General features: G+C 42.6%; 2 protein-coding genes across 3 annotated transcripts; both read left to right on the forward strand.

Moving 5' to 3' along the window:
• Positions 1-1360: 1360 nt before the first annotated feature.
• On the forward strand, positions 1361-14253 carry LOC139409004 (acetyl-coenzyme A thioesterase-like). 2 transcript variants are annotated; one of them, XM_071153607.1, is made up of 10 exons: positions 1361-1419; positions 2737-2839; positions 2972-3101; positions 5267-5404; positions 8127-8182; positions 8457-8533; positions 9081-9211; positions 12381-12443; positions 12726-12817; positions 13077-14253. In XM_071153607.1, the coding sequence occupies exons 4-10, from the start codon at positions 5268-5270 to the stop codon at positions 13226-13228; spliced, it is 708 nt and encodes a 235-aa protein (XP_071009708.1). In that variant the 5' UTR covers positions 1361-1419; positions 2737-2839; positions 2972-3101; position 5267; the 3' UTR covers positions 13229-14253. The 2 variants fall into 2 exon arrangements, with proteins under 2 accessions (XP_071009708.1, XP_071009709.1); XM_071153608.1 differs by lacking the exon at positions 12381-12443.
• A 6651-nt stretch (positions 14254-20904) lies between these two features.
• Positions 20905-23592, forward strand: LOC139410083 (fucose-1-phosphate guanylyltransferase). Its single transcript, XM_071155520.1, has 4 exons — positions 20905-21169; positions 21338-21505; positions 21661-21753; positions 21950-23592. The coding sequence occupies exons 1-4, from the start codon at positions 21097-21099 to the stop codon at positions 23344-23346; spliced, it is 1731 nt and encodes a 576-aa protein (XP_071011621.1). The 5' UTR covers positions 20905-21096; the 3' UTR covers positions 23347-23592.
• The last annotated feature ends 419 nt before the right edge of the window (positions 23593-24011 follow it).

Below are 24011 nucleotides of genomic sequence, written 5' to 3' on the forward strand. Positions count from 1 at the left end.
ACAGGAAAAAAAACTGTTTTGTTCTGTTTTCCTCATACCTAGTCATGATATATTAGGATTTCCACGAATGTGATGAATGTGGTGCTATTAAGACCTTTGCATAATTAAATAATATATTCAAAGAGCTTGATACAACTACAATATTACTTGTTTGTGTTTTAAAACTATTCTAGGAGCACCTTTATGATGAGGAAACGTTATAATATATAATCTCGTCCACCAAACAGCTAAATCTCGGGTAACAATTGAGCCTGGGGTCAATGCCATGTTGTATTATGATCCGTGACCAAATCGCAGTGGGATCGCGAAAGTACAGAACTAACTGTATGGGACGATATACAAACATTTTTGAGAAAGATAATTAGAAAAATGGTTTGATTAACTATATTTATTGGTTTCTTTTCATTTTGATAAGATACACTCAAATGTAATGAATTGAAGGTTTTGTTGATGTAAAAATATACATTTTTAAAATTGTGTAATTGGGGTGGGTGGGGTTGCAAGAAATTCTGGCATAAAAATGGGGTCTCTGCTGAAAAAGTGTGAATACCACTGCACTAGATCAAGACTGGTCAGTGTAGGCCAGCTGCTCAAGTGGATGGACTCCACAGCCTGTCTGTCTGGTGAGCTATGACCTCTGACCTCATAGTATGACCTCTAAAGAGAAAGTGGTCCCTCTAGACCTGGGTTGTGTTCATTAGGCACCAAATGGAAGAAAACCACTATATATAGACTAAGTTGCCATTTGGGATGCAGACTGACTGACTGGAGCCCTCCAAGACGTGGATTTAGATCAACAGCCATAGAGTCGTGTTAGCCCCACAGGGGATTTATACTGTCCAGCAGGGGCACAACGTTGGTTTTAGAAGTGGGGGGAACATAATAATAATTATTTAAAAAATGATCCAGTCGGATAAACACTCCAAACAGCCTACCTGATGCTCGGAGGTGTCCGCATGGTCCTAAAGCACACCGTTGCCTCGATTTGTATCACATTCCAATGATAAAACTGGGGGGGGGACAAAAATACAATTTCAGAATGTGGAGGGGACATGTCTCCTCTGTCCCCAGTGACAGTTTGCGCCCCTGCTGTCCAGTATGTAATAGCTATGTTCTTCTATGTTGTCACAGCTGAAAGACACGCAGGGTCTCCCTGTATTACCAACTCTGTTGATGACGTCCACTTTGACCACACTATAGGGTAAGTCTTTCACTCCCTAAAACAAACCTTTTCAGTATGTTTATACTGCCTTTTGCTCAGCCACAGAAAGGAGGGCCTGCTATTCTTCTGTTTACACAGTAACCACTGTCCAATGTTGATTATATAAATATAAATGCTTCTGTCTGTTTGCACGCAGAGTCAGACAGGTTGTCAACATCAAAGCGAAAGTCAACAGAGCCTTCACATCCAGTATGAAGGTTTGTGGGGACATCTTTTTTTTGTATTATTATCTTTGTGTAGTACAAAGGAGAGAGAGTATAGAGTATTACTTTATTAATCCCAACTTGGGAAATTGTTTTATCACAGCATGCATCATCAATGACTTACAATGACAGAACACGCAACAATGACCAACACATAATTTTTTTATTATATCATGAACAGATTAAGACAAAGGCACATGCACCAACCGTAGTGTCCCTAAAATAATAGTCTGATTCAAGTGCTACTCTGGGGAAAACAGACAACATTTTCCAATAGAAAGACCTGGTATAAACGTTAACCCATTACAGTCATTAAAAAGCCTCATGGCTGTGGGTAAAAACGATCGTTTAAACCTCTCTGTGGAACATCTGGGCAGGATGAACCTGCTACTGAAGCAGCTTCAATGTGAATCCATGGAATAGTTGGTTTGATATAATGAATAATGTATACAAAACAATATTTGCATACATACTGCTGCTTCCCAATAGATGATACTGGTCTAGATCATGTGTTCTTTACAGTAGCATCTTCTGTTTATTTCACTAATTACTTAATCTGCATCCCAAATGGGATACCTTTCCCTATATAGTGCACTGCTTTTAACCAAGGCTCATAGGGCAGTGCTTCCCAAACTCTGGGGCGTGAGGCATCGGCGGGGAAGGCGCAGGAACTCAAGTCGGGCTTTCAACTTACTCTTGAAAGTTGTAATTGTACAAGGCACAAGGTGCAATTTTGAAATTGGGTGGTGCCTCAGCAGGTTTCCCTTTTGTCAATGCAGACCTTAGAGAGCTATTTCTAACCTGTCAATAATGTCCAGATCAACTAGCCCATATCGGCTAATTTTTTTTTAACTAGGTTTTTAGCCCATGGATTCTGATGTTATGTTTGAGTCACTCAGATATCACATGAATACACACAAGACATGGCAAAATGTGTAGAATTGCAGGAAATTATCTTAAAAATGGCAACAATAAAAAAAAAAATCTCCACCCCATGGCAAAATGTATAGAATAGCAGGAAATTAGCTTTAAACCTGCAACATTTTCTCTCTACCAACAAACATGGTGTGTGTACAGTTTGTTTGATGTACAGTGCTTGTGCCCATAGAAATAGATGTGGCGTGGGGGAGGGGGTTACCCATTGATGGAATGGGGGTAGGAGGGGGCAGAGTGAAGAGGTTTGGAAACCACTGCCATAGGGCATATAGGGTGCCATTTGGGATGCTGCCTTAGTAATAGATGTGTTGTAAAAAATATATCTGACACACTGCCTGGTGTCTGGATGTGATGCCATGTGGGCACTACCCTCAGGTGGGCATCGCGGTGAGCTGTGAGGACCCGTTCAGTAATTGCCAGTGGAACGTGTGCAATGCCTTTGCCATCTTTTGTGGTGCGACGTACTGAGGCGGGGAAGGTGAGGGCTGAAGAGCGAGAAAAAGGGAGAGAAAGCACCCATCTTAGTTTGACCGTGTTGGACATATCAACATGTCATGCTCCAATAGGAGGACACACATCGCCCACCAACACTCTGTGTGTGCGTGTGCAGATGCAGGTGATTCCACGGACGCAGGCAGAGCAGATGGAGTACAGCATCGCGGCAGAGAGGAGGAGGAGGATGAGACTGATCCCCGCTGAGATCATCACAGACCTACTGAGCAGCAGCACAGCTCAACTAGGTACAGTACAAACAGGAAGCGTTGGAACTAACATGACCGGACTAGGAAGGTCACAAAATGCTTTAAACGTCCAATTTCCCTCTTATCTCGAATGTAGTCACACCCATGCCACAGTCTGTTGTCCAGAGCAGTTGCATTGCGCTCCCGTGCGTGTGTGTGTGCGTACTTGTGTTGCGAGGAGTACAAGGACCCAGTGCCAGCCGAGCGGACGCAGGTAGAGAGCGTGGCGCTTGTGCTGCCGCCCCATGCCAACCACCAGGTCGGCACCGTCGGCTGGCCAGATCATGGCCTGGATGGAGAACGTGGCCACCATCGCAGCCCATTGAGTCCTATTATATCTGTGACCTGCCCGTCTTTCTAAACTCATGGAGATACTGAGGTTTCTTATTGTGTCAAAATGTGGATGTAGTTGTAGTAGATTGGCCACAACAGGGTTGAGCCTCTGTAGAAGACGTGAGATGGATTAAGTCTCCCTCCCTCCCTTCCTCCCTCCTTCCCTGTTCCTCTTTCTCGCTCTCTCTCTCCCTCTTTCTCCCCACTTTCGCACACACATCCATTCTCCAGCCGTCTGTGTAGCGCCCACCCCACCCTGAGGACCATAGACATGTTCCCCTTTCGGGCTCCATCTCACATTGGTGACCGGCTGGTGCTGAAGGCCATTGTTAATAATGCCTTCAAGAACAAGTGAGAAGGAATTAGTCTGAAAAGTACACTGAACAAAAATGTAAACGAAACATGTAAGAAAACTGAACAAAAATATAAATGCAGCATGTAAAGTGTTGGTCCCCTGTTTCATGAGCTGAAATAAAAGATCCCAAAAATGTTCGATACACACAAAGCTTAATTCTCAGAAAATGTGTGCACAAATGTATTTATTTACATCCCTGTGCTCACTAGAGCATTCTCCTTTGTCAAGATACTTCATCCACCTGACAGGTGTGGCATATCAAGTAGCTGATTAAAGAGCATGATCGTTACATAGGTGCACCTTGTGCTGGGGACAATAATAGGCTTCTAAAATGCGCAGTTTTGTCACCTAACATAATGCCACAGTTGTCTAAAGTTTTGAGGGAGCGTGCAATTGGCATGCTGACTGCAGGAATGTCCACCAGAGCTGTTGACAGAGAATTGAATGTTCATATCTCTACCATGAGCCACCTCCAACATCATTTTAGAGAATTTGGGAGTACATCCAACCGGCATCACAACCGCAGACCATGTGTATGGCGTTGTGTGGGCGAGCGGTTTTCTTTTTATTTTTTTTTTATTTTTATTTTTTTGAATTTTACCCCTTTTTCTCCCCAATTTTGTAGTATCCAATTGTTGTAGTAGCTACTATCTTGTCTCATCGCTACAACTCCCGTACGGGCTCGGGAGAGACGAAGGTTGAAAGTCATGCGTCCTCCGATACACAACCAACCAAGCCGCTGCTTCTTTAACACAGCGCACATCCAACCCGGAAGCCAGCCGCACCAATGCGCCGGAGGAAACACCGTGCACCTGGCCACCTTGGCTAGCGTACACTGCGCCCAGCCCGCCACAGGAGTCGCTGGTGCGCGATGAGACAAGGACACCCCTACCGACCAAGCCCTCCCTAACCCGGGCGACGCTAGGCCAATTGTGCGTCGCCCCACGGACCTCCCGGTCGCGGCCGGTTACGACAGAGCCTGGGCGCGAACCCAGGACTCTGATGGCACAGCTGGCGCTGCGTACAGCGCCCTTAACCACTGCGCCACCGGCGAGCGGTTTTCTGATGTCAACATTGTGAATAGAGTGCCCCATGGTGGCGGTGGGGTTATGATATGGGCAGGCGATTATCGATTGGCAATTTGAATGCACAGAAATACCACAATGAGATCCTGAGACCCATTGTGAGGCCCATTTTCTTTAAAAAAAAACATCTGTAACCAACAAATGCATATCTGTATTCCCAGTCATGTGAAATCCATAGATTAGGGCCTAATGCTTTTGTTTCAATTGACTGGTTTCCTCATATGAACTGTAACTCAGTAAATTCGTTAATTGTTGCATGTTACATTTATATTTTTGTTCAGTATAGCTACTGGACTAACAACAAACAAGAAATGGGAAACTGGTCTCATTTAACCTGTCAATGTGTGTTTGCTTGTCGGTGTGTGTGTGTGCCTCTGTGTGTTATGTTTCAGTATGGAGGTAGGTAGGTGTGTGTGCAGAGGCCTATCAGGGTGCATTGCGGCACATCAACGTCGCCTTTATGACCTTTTGAGGTGCTGGACAAAGGCAGAAAGCCACGCACGTTGCCCCAGATACGACCCAAACTGGTGGTGAGTTCTACAGATTACTTCTGATGCACAGGCTACTGTACCTGTGGAGAGAGACAGTTTGTATGTGTGGGGGGTGTGCGAGTATGCGTGTCTGTGTTTGAGAGAGAGGTAGTGTACGTGCAAGAAAGTGTGCATGTATGTGTTTATGGAGGTCAATAAAGCAATAAGGCACGAGAACCAGTGGATTATGAAGCAATAAGGTCCGAGGAGGATTGGTATATGGCCAATATACCACGGCCAAGGGCTGTTCTTAGGCACAACGCAACACGGAATGGCTGGACACAGCCCTTAGCCGTAGTATATTGGCCATATATCACAAACCCCCAAGGTGCCTTATTGCTATTATAAACCTGGTACCAATGTAATTAGAGCAGTAAAAATACATGTTTTGTCACACCCATGGTATATGGTCTGATATACCATGGCTGTCAGCCAAACAGCATTCAGGGCTCGAACCACCCAGTTTAGAATAGTGAATAACACACGGCTAAGGGCTATAATAGGGAAATAACCCTTAGGAGTGTCTTATTCACCATAATTCATGGGTTGAGTACCTTATTGCTTTTATCAAATGGTTAGCAACATACAGTTGAAGTCGGAAGTTTACATACACTTAGGTTTGAGTCATTTGAACTTGTTTTTAAACCACTCCACAAATTTCTTGCTAACAAACTATAGTTTTGGCAAGTTGGTTAGGACATCTACTTTGTGCATGACACAAGTAATTTTTCCAACAATTGTTTACAGACAGATTATTTCACTTATAATTCACTGTCACAATTCCAGTGGATCAGAAGTTTACATACACTAAGTTGACTGTGCCTTTCAACAGCTTGGAAAATTCCAGAAAATTATCTCATGCCTTTAGATAGGCTAATTGACATCATTTGAGTCAATTGGAGGTGTACCTGTGGATGTATTTCAAGGCCTACCTTCAAACTCAGTGCCTCTTTGCTTGACATCATGGGAAAATCTAAAGAAATCAGCCAAGACCTCAGGAAACAAATTGTCGACCTCCAAGTCTGGTTCATCCTTGGGAGCAATTTCCAAACGCCTGAAGGTACCACGTTCATCTGTACAAACAATATTACGCAAGTATAAACACCATGGGACCATGCAGCCGTCATACTGCTCAGGAAGGAGACGTGTTCTGTCTCCTAGAGATGAACATACTTTAGCGAAAAGTGCAAGTCAATCCCAGAACAACAGCAAAGGGCCCTGTGAAGATGCTGGAGGAAACAGGTACAAAAGTATCTATATCCACAGTAAAACGAGTCCTATATCGACATAACCTGAAAGGCCGCTCAGCAAGGAAGAAGCCACTGCACCAAAACCGCCATAAAAAAAGCCAGACTATGGTTTGTAACTGGGGACAAAGATCGTACTTTTTGGAGAAATGTCCTCTGATCTGATGAAACAAAAATAGAACTGTTTGGCCATAATGACCATCGTTATGTTTGGAGGAAAAATGGGGAGGCTTGCAAGCCGAAGAACACCATCCCAACCGTGAAGCATGGGGATGGCAGCATCATGTTGTGGGGTGCTTTGCTGCAGGAGGGACTGGTGCACTTCACAAAATATATGGCATCATGAGGCAGGAAAATCATGTGGATATATTGAAGCAACATCTCAAGACAGTCAGGAAGTTAAAACTTGGTCGCAAACGGGTCTTCCAAATGAACAATGACCCCAAGCATACTTCCAACGTTGTGGCAAGATGGCTTAAGGACAACAAAGTCAAGGTATTGGATTGGCCATCACAAAGCCCTGACCTCAATCCAATAGAACATTTGTGGGCAGAACTGAAAAAGTGTGTGCGAACAAGGAGGCAAAGGTGTAAACTTCCGACTTCAACTGTATTAAAAAAAATATTAACGTCAAATTATTAACGACTTTCATTAAATGTTATTTTAATGAGTCAATTATTTTTTATTTCATCCTTCCACCAGGCGATATAGTCTGGACAAAACCCAGTTGTTTGTTCTATTTCTGAGGTTGCTAGCCAAGCGGACTGGTCGTCCCTTCTATTGGCATGATTGCTAGGTCAAGTGGACGGTCATCGTCCATTCTAAGCGAAAAAGGTTGCTATGCAGGCTGGCACTTCTCCTTTGCTAGCTAGACAACTAAAGCTTACACAATCACATTGAACAGCTGAAATGACAGCAAGCTATGTGTATATTAATTTGTTTTACTTTTGTTTCTAATGCCATTTATTTGGATGTATCCATAATAAGGAATGCTGATGCATGAATTCGCCTGGCTCAGAGAAGCGGTCTGTCTCATCCGGACATGTTCATTCTCTATGGCAAGGTGGAAATCACATTTGTAATTTGAAACATTTATTGCAGAGGTCGGAGAGGCAGGAAGCAAGGTTTAGACAAACCCCCACTGTTGCAAACCAGATGCTAGGCTAGAAGCATGGGGAGATAATGTTGAGATGCTTTTTTCATGTGGAGATAAAGTTTATGAATTGACTGGCCTGGCTGTGGGACAGTAGATGCACATTGATAATTCAAATGGAACTGTTAACAGGCATTACCTGTAGATTATTGTGAGGGGCTATCAACCAGTCACCATCCAGGATCCAAATGTACCATTTTAGAATGTAGATTGAGAAATGCCATTACAGTAATGTCAAGAGACAAAATGCCTCTGCTCATTCAATTTCCTTGCATAACGGTGAAAGCCAGGTCCCAAATTCACTTCTTTATTTTATTCTCAGGATGGGGAAAGACACTACAAGAAGGCTATCGCTAGGAAGAAAATCCGACTGGACAGGTGAGGAGGGGAGGGAAGAGGGGAGGCAAAATCTGTGCTATTCCCGGTCACACTTCATTTCGACAGTCCCTTATAGATGATCTACAGATGCTCACACTATCGACAAACTATCAACTGTTGCAACCACTTGCTATGGTTACGGCAGGGTTAGGTTTATGGTTAGAGTTAGGGTAAGCGTTAAACCATAGTTGTGCCGTGTGTCTTTCCATTTGACCAGTTTTATGAAAACTCAAGTTGCAATCCCGTCTGTTATGAGATCACTATATGTTTACAGGAAGTACATTATATATTATTATCTCCTGCAAACAAACGGAGGTGCCTCTGTCTGTACCCTGGGACATCAGCAACCAGGTAAGACAAAACACACACACATATACACACACTTACACGGAAGAATCCAAACCGGTTTCTTTCTCAGCTGTATCTCAGCTACAACAATGTGTCTGCACTGAAAATAATGGCTGCTCCATGCAACTGAATGTTGAGCTCTGAGGAAAAACAAGGTACGTCTCGTTTGTGGAACAGTTAAACATAAAGGCATCAATCGTTAGAAACGTTATTCAACTAAATTAGAATAAGCTCATAGGATTGTTTGTTTCCTGCTAACTCTCCCCTCTCCTCCCTACCGGCTAATCCAATTATGACTTTCGATGGCCAGCTGAAAATGCACAGTCATAGTGAGTGTTTTCAAATTCAGATTAGGTTGGATGGAAGCAATGTGGAACAAGTCAACTGCGTTCTTAAAGGAGCTACGTATAACATTTCCACTTGCACTAAATGTCAATGATTTAATGATCTAGCAGTATATGAATAGAACCCTACAAGGCTCTGTTTAAACCCATATGGATTCTATAGTAATTTCCATGGTTTAACCCCCTCCTTCCTGATCTGTTCCCAGGTCAGTCTGCACACTCTGGAGAACCAAATGCTTTGTTTTAAGGTAGAGACTCATGTCAACGTCCCCGCTGAACAGGCCTTCCATCTGCTCTCAGACCTGCGCAGGAGACATGAGTGGGACAGGCATTACCCGTGGGTAACAGTCACATCTATTCACAACTACTGTAGCCACAACAGTCACCACTAGTCATAACACGGACACAAGTAGTAACTAGTTAGAGCTAGTAACAACAAACTCCCAGCTAGTCATAACCAGTGTTTGGGAACGTTACTTTTAAAAGTAACTTGTTAGGTTACAATGTTACTGCCATGAAAAGTACGTTGTTACGTTACACCGTTACTTACTGTGGAAAGTAACTTCTTAGTCGTTACATTACTTTTGAGTTACCAAAAACAGAAAACCCTCTGAAAATGCCCTGCGCGTGTTGGTCATTGTTATGCCCAGTAGAGAATGGCTTGTCTACTTAGCACTTGAGGGATATTCAAAGTGGAACAATCCGCTTAACCATCTAACATGCTGGCCGCATTGTGTGCGGGAGAGTTGCAAAATAAATGTACACATACAGTGCATTCAGGAAGTATTCGGACCCCTTCACTTTTTCCACATTTTGTTACGTTACAGTCTTATTCTAAAATTGATTAAATAGTTTTTTCCCAACATCAATCTACACACAATATCCCATAAGGACAAAGCAAAAACTGTTTTTTAGAAATTTTTAGCAAATGTATAAAAAAACTTTTAAAAACTTATGTCACATTTACATAAGTATTCATACCCTTTACTCAGTACTTTGTTGAAGCAACTTTGGCAGCGATTACAGCCTCGAGTCTTCTTGGGTATGACGCTATAAGCTTGGCACACCTGTCTTTAAATCTAAATCAAATCAAATGTTATTTGTCACATACACATGGTTAGCAGATGTTAATGCGAGTGTAGCGAAATGCTTGTCCTTCTAGTTCCAACATTGCAGTAATCTAACAATTCCCCAACAACTACCTAATACACACAAATCTAAAGGGGTGAATGGGAATATGTACATGTACAGTTGAAGTCGGAAGTTTATATAATCTTAGGTTGGAGTCATTAAAACTTGTTTTTCAATCACTCCACAAATTTCTTGTTAACAAACTATAGTTTTGGCAAGTCGGTTAGGACATGTACTTTGTGCATGACAAGTCATTTTTCCAACAATTGTTTACAGACAGACTATTTCACTTATAATTCACGGTATCACAATTCCAGTGGGTCAGACGTTTACATACACTAAATTGGCTGTGCCTTTAAACAGCTTGTAAAATTCCAGAAAAGGATGTCATGGCTTTAGAAGCTTCTGATGGGCTAATTGACATAATTTGAGTCAATTGGAGGTGTACCTGTGGATGTATTTCAAGGCCTACCTTCAAACTCCTCTTTGCTTGACATCATAGGAAAATCAAAAGAAATCAGCCAAAACCTCAGAAAACAAATTGTAGATCTCCACAAGTCTGGTTCATCCTTGGGAGCAATTTCCAAATTATATAGCAACAACAAGCTAGCTAGCTAAATGTCCATTAATGTTTCATGTGTTTCGACCTGTCCCCAAATCAATATATTTGGTTCAGAGTTCGTTTTGATATTTCATCCTGCGTGTCCAGATCGCTTCTGGTGTGGATGGACAAAATCAACATGCACGCGATGGTGGACGCACGTGTGTGCCCAGTCTAGTCAGCATGTAAAGAGTAGCTCAAGACCGAGATCTCTGTCATATTTCCTAATAGCCTAGTTGTTACAGTTGTTTTAGTAAATTGAACCGTGTATTTTGCAATAAACAAAGTATTTTTGAAATTGCATTATTGTACCTTTATAGTTCAGTAGCCTATATTGAAATGGAACTGTTCCACATAAAAATGTGTGATGGAGGAGAAATATATATATACACACACACAATGTATAAATAATAAAAATGTATAAATAATAGCTTATGTCAAAGTGTTCTAACAAAATTCCACATTAAACTATCAAAATGTATGATGAATGCAAAAAAAAGTGCTGCATCACAACAGAATTCCATCTTGATAAATCCAACGAATCAAAGGAACATTGTCCATAAATCCAAACCAACATTTAGGCAGCTTTATGAAATTAAATATACACATTAAAGCCAATTAATACAGGCTATTAATTCACAACAAGCCTGACTTTAAATTTTGACATGAAAATTATAATAAACCTACGCATTAAACTGTTGACCACAAATGCCTTCTGTCAGATAAAACCTGGTTGCATTAAAACAAATGGCATGCAATCAAAGGAATTACAATATTTACAATCATCAAACGCATGCAATTTCAAGTTCCAGGTTTAGCCGAACAGAAATCTAGCTTTTGCTGTTTTGGAGCAGAAGCACCGTCATCCTCAGCATTAATGGCAATCGGCAGGCGTGGGTCTTTCTCCACCAGTCTTGCTTGGCCTGAAGGTGCTTCTTGATATTTGAAGTTAAGTTCTTCGCAGTTGAAAGGCAGTTTGCATTTGATGTGTTTTTATTTTCTTCTTCCAATTCAAAATACTGTGAATACTTCCACGCCTGTTGTGTCTGCCATATTGCTAGCTAGCTTCCCACCACAACGTTCTTGTAGAAACAGCAAGAGCGTAAACTTAGGGGAAAGAAAAAAGGGAAATAATATTTCAAAGTAACGATTTGCTTATTTGAATTAACTCATTACTTAAATTGAAAAACTAAACGTGTTAAGTTACTCTTTATCACAAGGTAATTTGAGTACTCTAACGCGTTACTTTAATCTGTTACTCTAACGTGTTACTTTAAGTAAACACAGCTAGTCACAACCACGGGAGAACGACTGCCCCTCTCATTTAAGCCTCGGAAGTTCAAGGCCCACCACAGTACTGCAGAAAACAGGGTCCCCCTTTATGGAAAAATGGCAATATTCATGTAAAAAAAACAATATTTGCCTCTAATACATCAGATGTATGTCCTTGAACAGATTATTCTAAAATGGCACACAAGAGCTCTAAGGATAATTTGGCACCCTGCTAATGGCAGCCTTCAATTTGAGCTACTCAGTGAGTAATGAGTTTCTCCATGAAACATCATCTTAACCGACTTCATTTTGCTTCATTGCACTGTTGAGGCTTCACATAGGAATGAATGGTGTCATGTGATCGATGGCTTTGTCCATTCATATATATACATTCATTGGTCACAACAGTTATTTACAACTAATTATAACACAGTCACAAGTAGTCATAACCAGTCTTTATCCTTGGATTGAAACCTCCACTTGTCCCTTTTGCCCAATGTAGACAATGTGATGTGATCGTCCAGGCAGAGAGAATGACACCATCAACCGTGTGGCCACTCCGTGTGTCAGTAAGGGGGGAAAGGGACAGGACTTAATTCCCGTAATCACCAGTATGCTTTTTTGTTGGTGTTGCTTGGCCACTGTTCCCCAATGCTTCCATAATCCTTACGAATGTCCAATGGCACTGCATTTATTTTTCTGTTCTCTCACTGCACCCTAACTGACCCAGATTTGGTTGTACCCCCAAATGTTGCTTGACTGCATCCCACAGTGCACCTACACCTTCCAGATTTCATGTCCATGTCACATTTTTAATGGTACAATCTGCCTCTTTTGTCTCTCTTAGGGACCCATACCTGATTGCCCTGCCACTAAGGAATACACCCGGGGAGAAGTTCTCTGTGCAGGCTTCAGTATCTGCGAGGAGTCCGACTCAGGGTGGGCCAATGGGGCTCTTTGTTAGCTCAGCGAAAAGCTAGCCTGGTCCAAGATCTGTTTGTGCTGTAAAGCCTACTTTGGTCGTTCTCATGTCAAACATGACAATGACCGTAGTTGACAAGACAGTACAAATAGATCTAGGACCAGGCTAACTGTGCTTATTTTCTTCACACTGTGTATTCACCCTTATTCTATAAGCTGAGCATGTGGAAATCTATATGGACCACTGATCTCATTGTCTCTGTGTATTTTGTCTCAGATCTCCTACTACAACCAGGCCACACCGGGAGTCCTCCATTATATTTCCAACGACATTGCAGGCCTTTCTTCCAGCTTCTACGGCACCTTTCACTCTTGCAGCAAGTACAGAGAGGAGAACAGAGACAGCCTAGCCACCCTGCCCCCTTCTGACCTGTGACGGAATGGTATCATCCTGATCCCCTCTGTCCTGTCACAAATGGTACAGTCCTGGAAGCGCTCCCCCTTTGACCTATGATAGAATGGTACCTTTCTCCTGGCCGCCTTGCACCACTCTGGCCTGTGAAAGATGGTATCACCCAGCACCCTTCTGCCTTGATACTGAATGACACCGTCCTGCTGCCCTGCACCCCTACCAATATGTGCACTTGGAAAGGACCAGGAGGGCTAGTTCCCTTTACACCCCTTCTGTACTGAGGAACAGCCTAACCCTCTCCACCCTCTTATCATTGGGAGACCTGAGAACGCCAGTTCTGGGATATCCCCCGACCCCAACTGCCAAGGAAATCTGTACTTTTGCATTTCTAAAATGTGGGATTTTCAAATGTGGGACTAGTTTTGGGATTACTAATGTTTGTTACTCTCTTTGATGTTACATCATGATCTTCCAGACCAGTGTACATTTCCACACTACAGGTTACTCTTATCTCTCAAGACTGTCAGCTGGTGAACGTCCATTTGTATAATATTATATCGAACTCACCTCATCTTTTGATTTTACGTGCAATACTTAATAACAATACTTGTGTTTAGTTAGGTCTTATCTGGACATTAAACAGTTAGTAGCCCTATGAACAGGAGAAGTATGCAAACTGGTTTGCTATGCAGTTGAGTCTGACATGTTTGTACATGTTTTTGTCTTGTCACTTGCTACCGAACTGTGGATAAAAAAGCAGACTAGTTCAAGTAGGAGTATTTACATGCAATTTGTTTTACAATAGGCTATTTTCTACCTCCTTAAATCACATTCTTAATCCACCATTTGCCTTTCGAATCATGTAGTCGAGATATACATCTACTGTATTTGTGATTTTGATTTGGGAGACTAGTGCACTGTCTAATCTCAGAATGAGCCAAATACACTTTGCTTCACAACAGGTATTTCAACATGAGTAGACGCTACGAGGTGAATAAATAGCCATGATTTCACTCGAACAATAAACACAATAGACCAGTGACCCCTTTTGTTTGACCTCTCCCTTGTTCCTTACACCTTGTGGTTTCATAAACAGAATAAAAGAGAAATAAATTCCCCCCCAAAAAACTGGACATGGCATTTAACCCTTGACAAGCGCTGCAATGGCGGATAGATACCGGGGGGTACCAGAGGCAGCGACTATAAGATCTTCATAGATGCCTCTCAAATTATCAGTGAGCTTGCGATGCTATGTAGGTGGTGGGGAGGAAAAGAGTCTGTTTTAACATATTTCATACATTATGATTATAAATGTCATGTGAAGCATCTATGTTGGCTTTATAAAGAGTTTCAAAATCATTCTGAATGACAATGAAGAGATTAAGGTACATTTAGAGGTAGAGAACAGATACAATCCACCTGTTGACCGTACAGTACCTGTCCTCAATGCATCCCTCTGATGAGTTTCCAGTTTTCAATGATCTCCTCGTCAGCGATCACAGAGTTATCCAGGGTCTTCAGTAACCAGATGCTGTTGACGATGCAGTGTCTGTATTTACCCTTTAAGCACAGGGGGCTTTGTCGTAGAGGGTCAACGCTGTGAGGTTAGGACGGCCTGACAGATCCTCAATGTTCTTCCTAGTCCCCATGTTGTTATCATGGAGAAGCTGGAGTCATCTCAGGCTGTCCTAGAACACTACGCCAGGCATTGGAAAAGACAGATGGAAAACATCTAGCTCTGGTCCAGGGCGTTAGTGCTCGTTCCACCACTAGTGTACCTCATGAACACTAGTGGAGGAACATGTGTACTAATGCCCTGGACCAGAGCTAGAATGCATCATGCTCACATTTCATGTTCTGCAAAATGTAGAACAAGTGTTCCACACGTCACACACATGTTGTTTCACACATTTAACACACATGTTGTTACACATAATGTAAAACTCCTTTTAAAAAAAGGTGTAGAAGTCTGACACATCCAAAGCATCCGTAAAACTCAAAGGCTGTGTCTCATGACCAGAGCCCAATGGGGCTTGTATGGAACTATAGTGAATAAGGTGTCATTTGGGACAAAACGTTTAAGAGAGCAAGATATTAGTCATGACTCAGAAATGTTATAGTACGATACAGAATATAAATGGATCACTATGTTAAACAATCACATACACAAAAGATAGAGACAGTAGCATCCAGGTATTGCGAAGGAATACGATACAACACATAAATATCACGTGAATTGAGTCGTATCCAGAGAGGTTGTCTGACCTCAATGGGACTTCCTGGTTAAAAAAAGGTTAGGCTTAAAAAAAATGGAAGTACCCGATCTCCTTTTAGGTCCTAATTAGGTCCTAATTCAATAAATGCACACATGCAATAAGAGAATCTATCTTGGTTACGAAATTGTCCACCAAGATGCATATTCTAAATGACCTGCAGCATGCCCGATTGTCCAGGTTTTTCAGCAGTAAGCTGCCATTACAACCTGTTGAGGGTCAGTTTCGTTCTCTTCCTGTTCCAAACCTGCCCATGGCTCAGTATAAAGTCCTATGGGTATTGAGTGAATCATTTTCTCCAGGGGTATTCATATTTTCCCTCTAATTTGTTGAGATATATTATAGGCTAGTCGTGAATATTACAATAGTAGCTTAGCCACATTTGTTTGAAATGACATCTCACAAAAAGTTAATAAAACCAAAAGTTGCCAATAAAGAAAAGATCCTACAATGATATTAAATAAAATATCAAGTTAAATATGTAGCTTTTTTTGTTGAGAATTAGATTTCTGATAACAATTAAGGTATTCACTGCTCAGTGTTGCCATCCCAGTGTCAGTGAACATCAATATGTTTCATGTTGTCATGGCTACAATTAATATGCACACCTACAAAGGTTTGGCTTTGCAGAGGCAGAGAGCAAGCAAGGTGTGTTTCTCGCTTTGTTGTCACCTTCTATCAAGTAAAAGACAAAGTTATTCTCATAACATTTTGTCCAGTTTCAATAAAAGACTACCAACAGCTGTAGGTAATGGGGCTAGGGCTATTTACTTTCCTGAAAGAAACGAACGGATGACTAAATGTTGAAAATAAATGTTTCTCTGAATGTACGCTATGAATTGGACTGCATTCATCATTGAACCTTTAGCATACACATTTCTACAAGCATCACAACTAGTCCTACACTAACTAGCCCAATTGCTTTGGTCTGTTGCCTGTTACAGCCTATGTTGCGCATTTTACACATGGCAGCCCTGACCTGAGTGAGCAAAAACTTTAATGGTAAATCCAGTGTTGGGGAGTATAGTTACATGTAGCTAAACTAGTAATTTAACTACATCTTGCAGTGCCTTGGTGGTAGTTTAACTAAATTCAAATCCTGGTAGTGTTTTTAGTAATAAATTACTTTTTTTGTGATGTAGCGGTGTAACTACTGGACACTACACACTACTTATTTTGCAAAAATAAAAAACATATGGGTGAGTTAGACAATCATTTGCTTTCTTTGTCGGCATCAGACCTAACATTTTTGTGTTAATAGGCTTAATTACACATTCTGTTAACATATGACTCCAAAGTGATCTGTTGTTGCAATTTTGTAGTCTATATATGACTACAAAGTTATTTGTTTTTGCAATTTTGTAGTCTATGACATTGAAGATTTAGATATGATGATTCATCACAAAGTAGTTTGGATGTAGCCAACTACCTTTTTAAAGAAACTTTAGTTGAGTAAACTATATTTTCTTAAGGGTCGCTTTAGTGTAGCTTAACTTCGTCCAGTGTGAAATCATTGGTAGCTTGGTAAACTAAATTTTAAGAGTAGCTTCCCAAACACTGGCAAAATCCCAAAAGCTCTTCGTTACATTCGTTTTTACAACTCACCCTGTTGCTTGTTTTGTGATGGATATGATGTCCACACCTTGTTGCCTGCTGACACTTTTTCCTTGTTCTTCTTCTTTAAATTTGTGTAGGCAGATCGCAACCAACAGAAAGGTGCATACACGCCACCTACCGTGCTGGAGTTTGAGGCCGTTCCTTTTCATCTATTTCTCTTATCGAGCCCCGTGTTTCCGCCTACTGTTCTGGAGTGTGAATTCGTTAAACTGTGACACAAAAGGGAAGAGAAAAAAAGGGCAGGAAAAGGGGAAGAAGAGTTGCCCTACCATCTAACCCTACACCCATTAAAACCTCACCACTATTCTACCACTTGACTCTATCTGATCCTACACCAGGCTGGCAGCCAACACAACTTGTAACTCCTCTGCAGTAACACATCTTACACCCAAGTACTTCTCTGACGCTGCCACCACAACATATATTTTCTGTGATTTATGTTCACTTTCTGCAGTACAGATGATAAACCATGGCTATATACGCTAAGACGCCAACCTCACTGAAACACATGTTATTCTTATCACTCTCTATTGGCCTCGGGCCTACTCACAGAGAGCCTCTTAGGATCCCTCACCCTGGACCCACCTTCCTCTACTACTCTCTTCACTGTCTCAGCATACGACACCTTCCCCACTGGGCACAGACGTTAATTCAACATCTACATTGATACGTGGGTTGATACTACTCTCATGCCCTCCCGTACACTTCTTCACTTCTATGAATCTCCCTCCTAACGCCCTGCTGCAACATAAGCATAAGCTTGGCCAGCTGTAATGGGTTTGGGACAAAAGCTCTCACGGGATAACTGACACATGCTAACTTGACTTTGTCGGGTAAAGACGGCATCAGAACTCAGCAGGACAGACAACGCCTTCTCTGTTTCACCACGCTCTACACCAGGTCTGCGTCGCTCCAAACGGCGGGCATCACAGACACTGGGAATCTTCCATTTCAGTTGGTCCTCCTCAACACTTAACATCATTCGAGTTACCACTCCTTTCAATGGTGGCCTGATCCGGAAAGCAACGCAAGTCACAGGTCTTGTCCCGAGGCACGTGGTGCCTGCTCCGTCTGGACAAAAAACACACAACACACACACAATCATCACGATTTAACAGTCCCCAACCTCTTCTCCACCCACCCTGATACGCAGGGGCACAACTTTCACTGGGGACAGGGGGAGGACATGACATTCTGAAATTGCATTTCTACCCCCCCCCCCCCCCCCCCTCAGACACCTCTGAGCGGTCGGGTAGGCTGTTTATAGTAATTATGTCCTCCCCCACTTCTAAAGCCAAAGTTGCGCTCCTGCTGACACCACATATGGGTCAGCCAGAAGGCAAGGATTCCTTCCCTCCAAAAATCTCACTCCCACTGGGCTCCCACAGGCGTGAACTCGGTGGTGGTCACCGCACCTCAGATCTCGGAGGTTTCTGAAGATGCTCTGGGTTCAGTGCCGGGGGCAGTGGACTCCGAACTCAAATCCACATGTTGTGCACTCTTCTTTCTCTTCATCTTCTCCAGGACGGTCCCCACGAGCCCAAAGACTGTCTCATTGATGTTACCAGCAGGGCTGTTTTGGGGCCGGGCAGCCTTTTTATCAATGGCTTTCTCAAAAAAAAGATTGATGACATCTTCTCATCAACCCCCCCCTATGTGTTGTGACAATTGCTTTGTTTGCTCTGTAACCTGTTAATGCATATGCCTTGCGACTAAACCGTTACATGACCTACAGCATGATCAAGCAAGTTAATGTTTCTGCCATTTTCGGACCACTAACCAACTATTGATTTAGAACCACAGAGATTTACCACACGTCGCAAAGAAAACAGGAGCTGCCTCCAATATTCCAGCACCATTTCAACTTCAACATCATCAAATCACCTCTGCTTAGTCTAATACAGTGTCAACTAAAAGATACCAAAAACGATTTAGTCTAATCTACATAAGCTAAATATGATGTGTCTGGCCGTGGTTCTGATTGCGCATGTGTGTGTGCGCGAGTGCGTATGTGTGTGTGCGCGAGTGCGTTCGTGCAAGTAGAAAAACATGTTGATTCACCCTACTTGTCGAGAAACGCCAATGTCATCCTCCTCTCTTTCTTGTTGATGAAACATCTATCACTCTGTCATACAGTACAAGCTTTTATTTTTTGTTGTCCTAGTCTAACTTCCATTCATGGACAACGTGAGCTAGCTAACATTAGCCTTCTACATCTAGCTACATATTGCACTTCCACCCTCACAGGCCAAGGGTACAAAAATGTATGAATTAATGGTTGGATCAGAATCGCCATTATAATCATTGGCCAGTACAGAGAACTAAGTAAAACCACAAGTCCAAATCACTATCTCCATCCATGGGTAATTTAGGAAAGGGACCATTTTAGCTAGCTAGCTAGCCACCAGAGGACAACAGCACAATGAGACGCAACAATTCAAGTTGTTTATGTTATCTAAGTGATTTGATTGGAGAGATGCCAAATCCAAGCTGGCTTCCTTTGACTATTTTTTTCAGGCAGGACCATTCACAGTTGAGCTAAAAGCTGATTGGCAAATGTTTTATAGTTTTTTTGTCAAGTGTTGCCAAATGCTCACTGAGTTCGCTTACATTTAATGCAACGGACGGCAACAATGTCATACTCGTTTGGACAAGACAGCATAAGATAGATGGCCTTCAAGTAGAGAGACAGAGGGGCGCTGTTTCGCTCCCCTGGATGTTTCTCCTGTGAGATACATTCAGCCTCTTGCGAATTGAAGGAAAATTATGAAACACAAAAAAATACGAGAGACAAAAGATAAATTATTATTAATTTTTATATATATTTTTTGGGAAAGCCTGGCTTCTCTTGGCTTCCATGGATACACACCACTGCTCATCAATGTCATTTTCGGCCTTCTGTAGCACTATATCAAACATGTTCTTGCAGGTGTCCACTTCTGATGGATTTATTTATAAAGACGAATGTGCTCGCATACTCCCGACATTCCCTTGAAAAACTCCCAAGTGGCAGTCTAAGGCACTGCATCTCAGTGCAAGAGGTGTCACTACTGTCCCTGGTTTGAATTCAGGCTGTATCACATCTGGCTGTGATTGGGAGTCCCATAGGGCGGTGCACAATTGGCTCAGCATAGACAGGGTAGGCCGTCATTGTAATTAACTAACTTGCCAGGTTAAATACATTTTAAAAAGCGGCAATAGTGCTGTTTGTCCATTTTGAGACGCCATAGGCAGTTTACACTTCCTCAAAATAGCCAGAATTAATCTAAAATCACTCAAGAAATCGGTCATTAATTGCAGTATTTCTGGTGCAGTATTTCTCAAGAAAACAAATGTGCATTAAAATTATTCGTCTCTTGTTGAATGACAACAATGACTTTATTGAATAATCCCTATATATATATATATATTTTTTTTTTTCGGACACCGCCAATCCACTCAAAACTTCTCGACACACCAGTTGAGAATCGCTGGGCTAAAACCTTCTGTGTCATTGAATCGATTAAATAATTCGTTACTTCGTAACTAGTCTCTCGCTGCCAGACAATATGGCAACTTTTGGCAGCCTTGTACAACGTTGTGGTCAAATATGGTGGATAAATAAAGATGTCCTTTACCATTGATTTTTTTTTTCAAATTTCCGGGTCTACTTAAAGGTCCCATAGACACCAATGCGATAGCAGCTGGGCCTGGTCTACTTAGTTCGTTGAATGTATATGAACGAGAAAAAAATGAGGGAGTGGGTTATCTCGCATCCTCCTCCCTCTCTGATTGTAGCTCTCGGGCATAATAATAATCATGTGACTAGACCCGGAAATTAGGCAGGTGACATCACTGCAGCAGTTTCGAGTCAGAACATTTCAATTTCAATCCATTCCATATCCACAAGAACTGAATATGCTACATTTAAAAATTGAATGACGCAAATGTGATGTTAGTTGTTTTGCGGATGCCTGTTTCGTATGCATTAGACCACTTGACTTTGAGCCAGGAGAATGAACGAACAAGGAAGTAAAAAGTTGCAAATTGCAACAATGGAGAAACTTGAGAGATTCGATACATTACGTGGTAAGTGTAGCCTGTTGTAACTATTCAAACTTGAAGGGTTCAATGTAAAAGCTTTAGGACAGTGACTTCTACAAAATTTGATTGACAGATTGATTGATAGGCAACAGTAGCCTAGTCACCAGTCATAGGCTATCAGTGTCATTTAAGTAATGTTTGCTTGTCATTTAGGTAAGCAGGTGCAACCTGGAGAGTTTTGGGATCTAGTTGTTTTAACCGCTGTAGATGACAACCAGAGAGAAGCATACGAACTTCAGATCTCAGAGAAACTTGGGAGGAAAGAGATCCCACTTGGCATTTCATATCACGTGTTCTCAGATCCACCTGGAGCCAAAATAGGTGAGGATAACCCATCCTGATTTATGTGCTGATTATGGACCAGTTTTGCCTTTTGAATCACATTGAATAAGATTACATGGACAAGGAGGACCTGATCCTAGATTCCTATTCGGAGAACCTTGGTACACTTTGACTGAATTGAACTTCTCTCGCAGGAAATGGAGGCGCAACACTGTACTCTTTGCAACGGCTGGAAGACATCTATGGGAAGGCTCTGGGTGGATACAGGATCCTTCTGATTCATGCAGGTATAATCGCTCATTACATGGTAAAACTGTATATTAATTGGAAATTATGTAAAAGTGATATAAGTGTAAGGTAGGCCTATATTATTGAACATAATTATGCAAGCACTACTGTAAGTCTATTGTAGGTCACATTGGAAAAAAGTTTCTGCTAAATGGCGTATATTTTTGATTGTTCAAATAACTTTGATTTTCCTAGGTGGATTCAGTCAGCGTTTGCCCAATGCCAGTGCCCTGGGGAAAATCTTCACCCCCATGCCCTTGGGTGACCCTCCTTACCAGATGCTGGAGCTCAAACTGGCCGTGTTTGTGGATTTACCCAAGCACATGAAACCGGGTGTGCTGGTAACCAGTGCAGATTGCATAGAGCTCTACAGTATAGCGGAGGATGAGAACATCAGGTTTGACAGGTCTGGGTTCACTGCTCTAGCCCATCCCTCTCCCATCTCCATTGGAACAACCCACGGAGTCTTTGTGCTGGACCAGAAGGAGAAGTCTGTATTGGCCGACATGGAATACAGGACCTGCCTCCATTTTCTGCACAAACCTAGCGTCAAGAAGATGCATGAAAACGGTGCTGTGTGTAAGAGTCAGGATAGCTGTATGTCACTTCTGAGTGATGCAGAGTTTGTGTACACAGACAGTACATATTATGTAGATTACAACACTGCAATGCCGTTGCTTAGTCTATTCCGAGAAGTGGGTCCTTTGGGCTGTGAGATAGATGCCTATGGGGACTTCCTTCAGGCCCTGGGTCCCCAAGCCACGGTGGCTTACACCAACAACACTGCCAATGTCACCAAGCAGGAGAGCAACCTGGTGGAGATGCGTCAGAAGATCTTCCACTGCCTTAAGGGAACCCCGCTCAACCTGGTGGCTCTCAACCACTCCAAGTTTTACCACATTGGCACCACCACAGAGTACCTCTTCTACCTCACAGAGGACCCGTGCCTGAGGGGTGAGCTGGGACTATACAAGGTGCTAGGCTACAGCCAAAACTTTAGCTTTAAGGTCTGCTGTGTGATGCTCAGTGACGTGAAGCCCGGCTGCTCTTTAACTCCAGGCTCGGTGGTAGAGTACTGCAGGCTGGAGGCCGGCGCTCATGTTGGCGGGCGGACCATACTCAGCGGCTGCTGGGTAGGTGCGGGCCTGAAAGTGCCTGATGGAACCTTCATGCACTCCCTCTGCGTGAACCGGGAGGGCCAAACCGGTTTTGTTACCGTCACCTTCGGCATCGAGGATGACCTCAAGAAGAGCGTGGGGTCCCCTGCGAATATGGGGGGCTTGAACCTGTTCGGGGCCAGTTTGGTCGAGTGCCTGGCCAAGTGGGGCCTGAGTCCCGAGAGCCTGAGGTTCTCTGGTGACACATCGAGTTGTAGTCTTTGGAACGCCTGTCTCTTCCCTGTGTGCCCGGACATGCGCAACTCCTTCTCCCTGACTCTGGAGATGCTGCAGCCGGGCGGGTCCACTGTCACGTTGCCCCCAGGCACCAAGCTGATGTCTCTACAGGAGGCCCTGCAATGTAAAAACTTGGAGGAGATGCTCAAGTACAGGAAGAAACTAATGGAGGATGTAAAGATGAAGAATTGGAGCTGACTGTGAGCTATAGTGATTAGGCTACTATTGATTGTAATACCATTGTGCCTTTTGTAATCATGATAGGAAGGATTGTGTGTTAAATTGAACTGAAGTAGGGATACAATGTGGTGGGCATTTGGTAGCATTCGGGTACAATGGTTGGATCAGCTATTTGATACATAAACGGGACATTTGGATGTAGCTTTTTTTTGTTATTTCTGTTGTATATAAATCCATTTTGTAATAATGACAGAAAATATTTGAGATTTGTGTTTGTCTCTTCATTGTCCTATGCTGGTGTGGGACACTTTCCTCAGAATTAAAATAGATTCTGGTACTGTGCTCAATTTTAAGGGACAGCTTTTGACATCCTGTACAGCAGTGCCAGCTCTAGCCTTTTGGGGGGCCCTATGAAGCAATATTTGGTTGGGGGGCCTCCCACCAAGTGAGCAATTATTTTTGGTGGCCCCCCTCTTGACAACAGAGAGAACATTTTAAGTTTTAAAGCAAGATTTCTGCAGTTCTACACATTTTGCAATGGGGCAGAGAGAATTTTCTGTAGTTTTAAAGCTAATTTCCTGCAATTCTACACATGACTTATTCCATGTTAATGATATCTGAGTGAGAGTGACAAACAAAATCAGTATGGGCCCCCTGGAGGTCAGGGCCCCTGGGCACGTGCC

Source organism: Oncorhynchus clarkii, chromosome 5 (genome assembly GCF_045791955.1).
Source record: "Oncorhynchus clarkii lewisi isolate Uvic-CL-2024 chromosome 5, UVic_Ocla_1.0, whole genome shotgun sequence".
Lineage (NCBI taxonomy): Eukaryota > Metazoa > Chordata > Actinopteri > Salmoniformes > Salmonidae > Oncorhynchus > Oncorhynchus clarkii.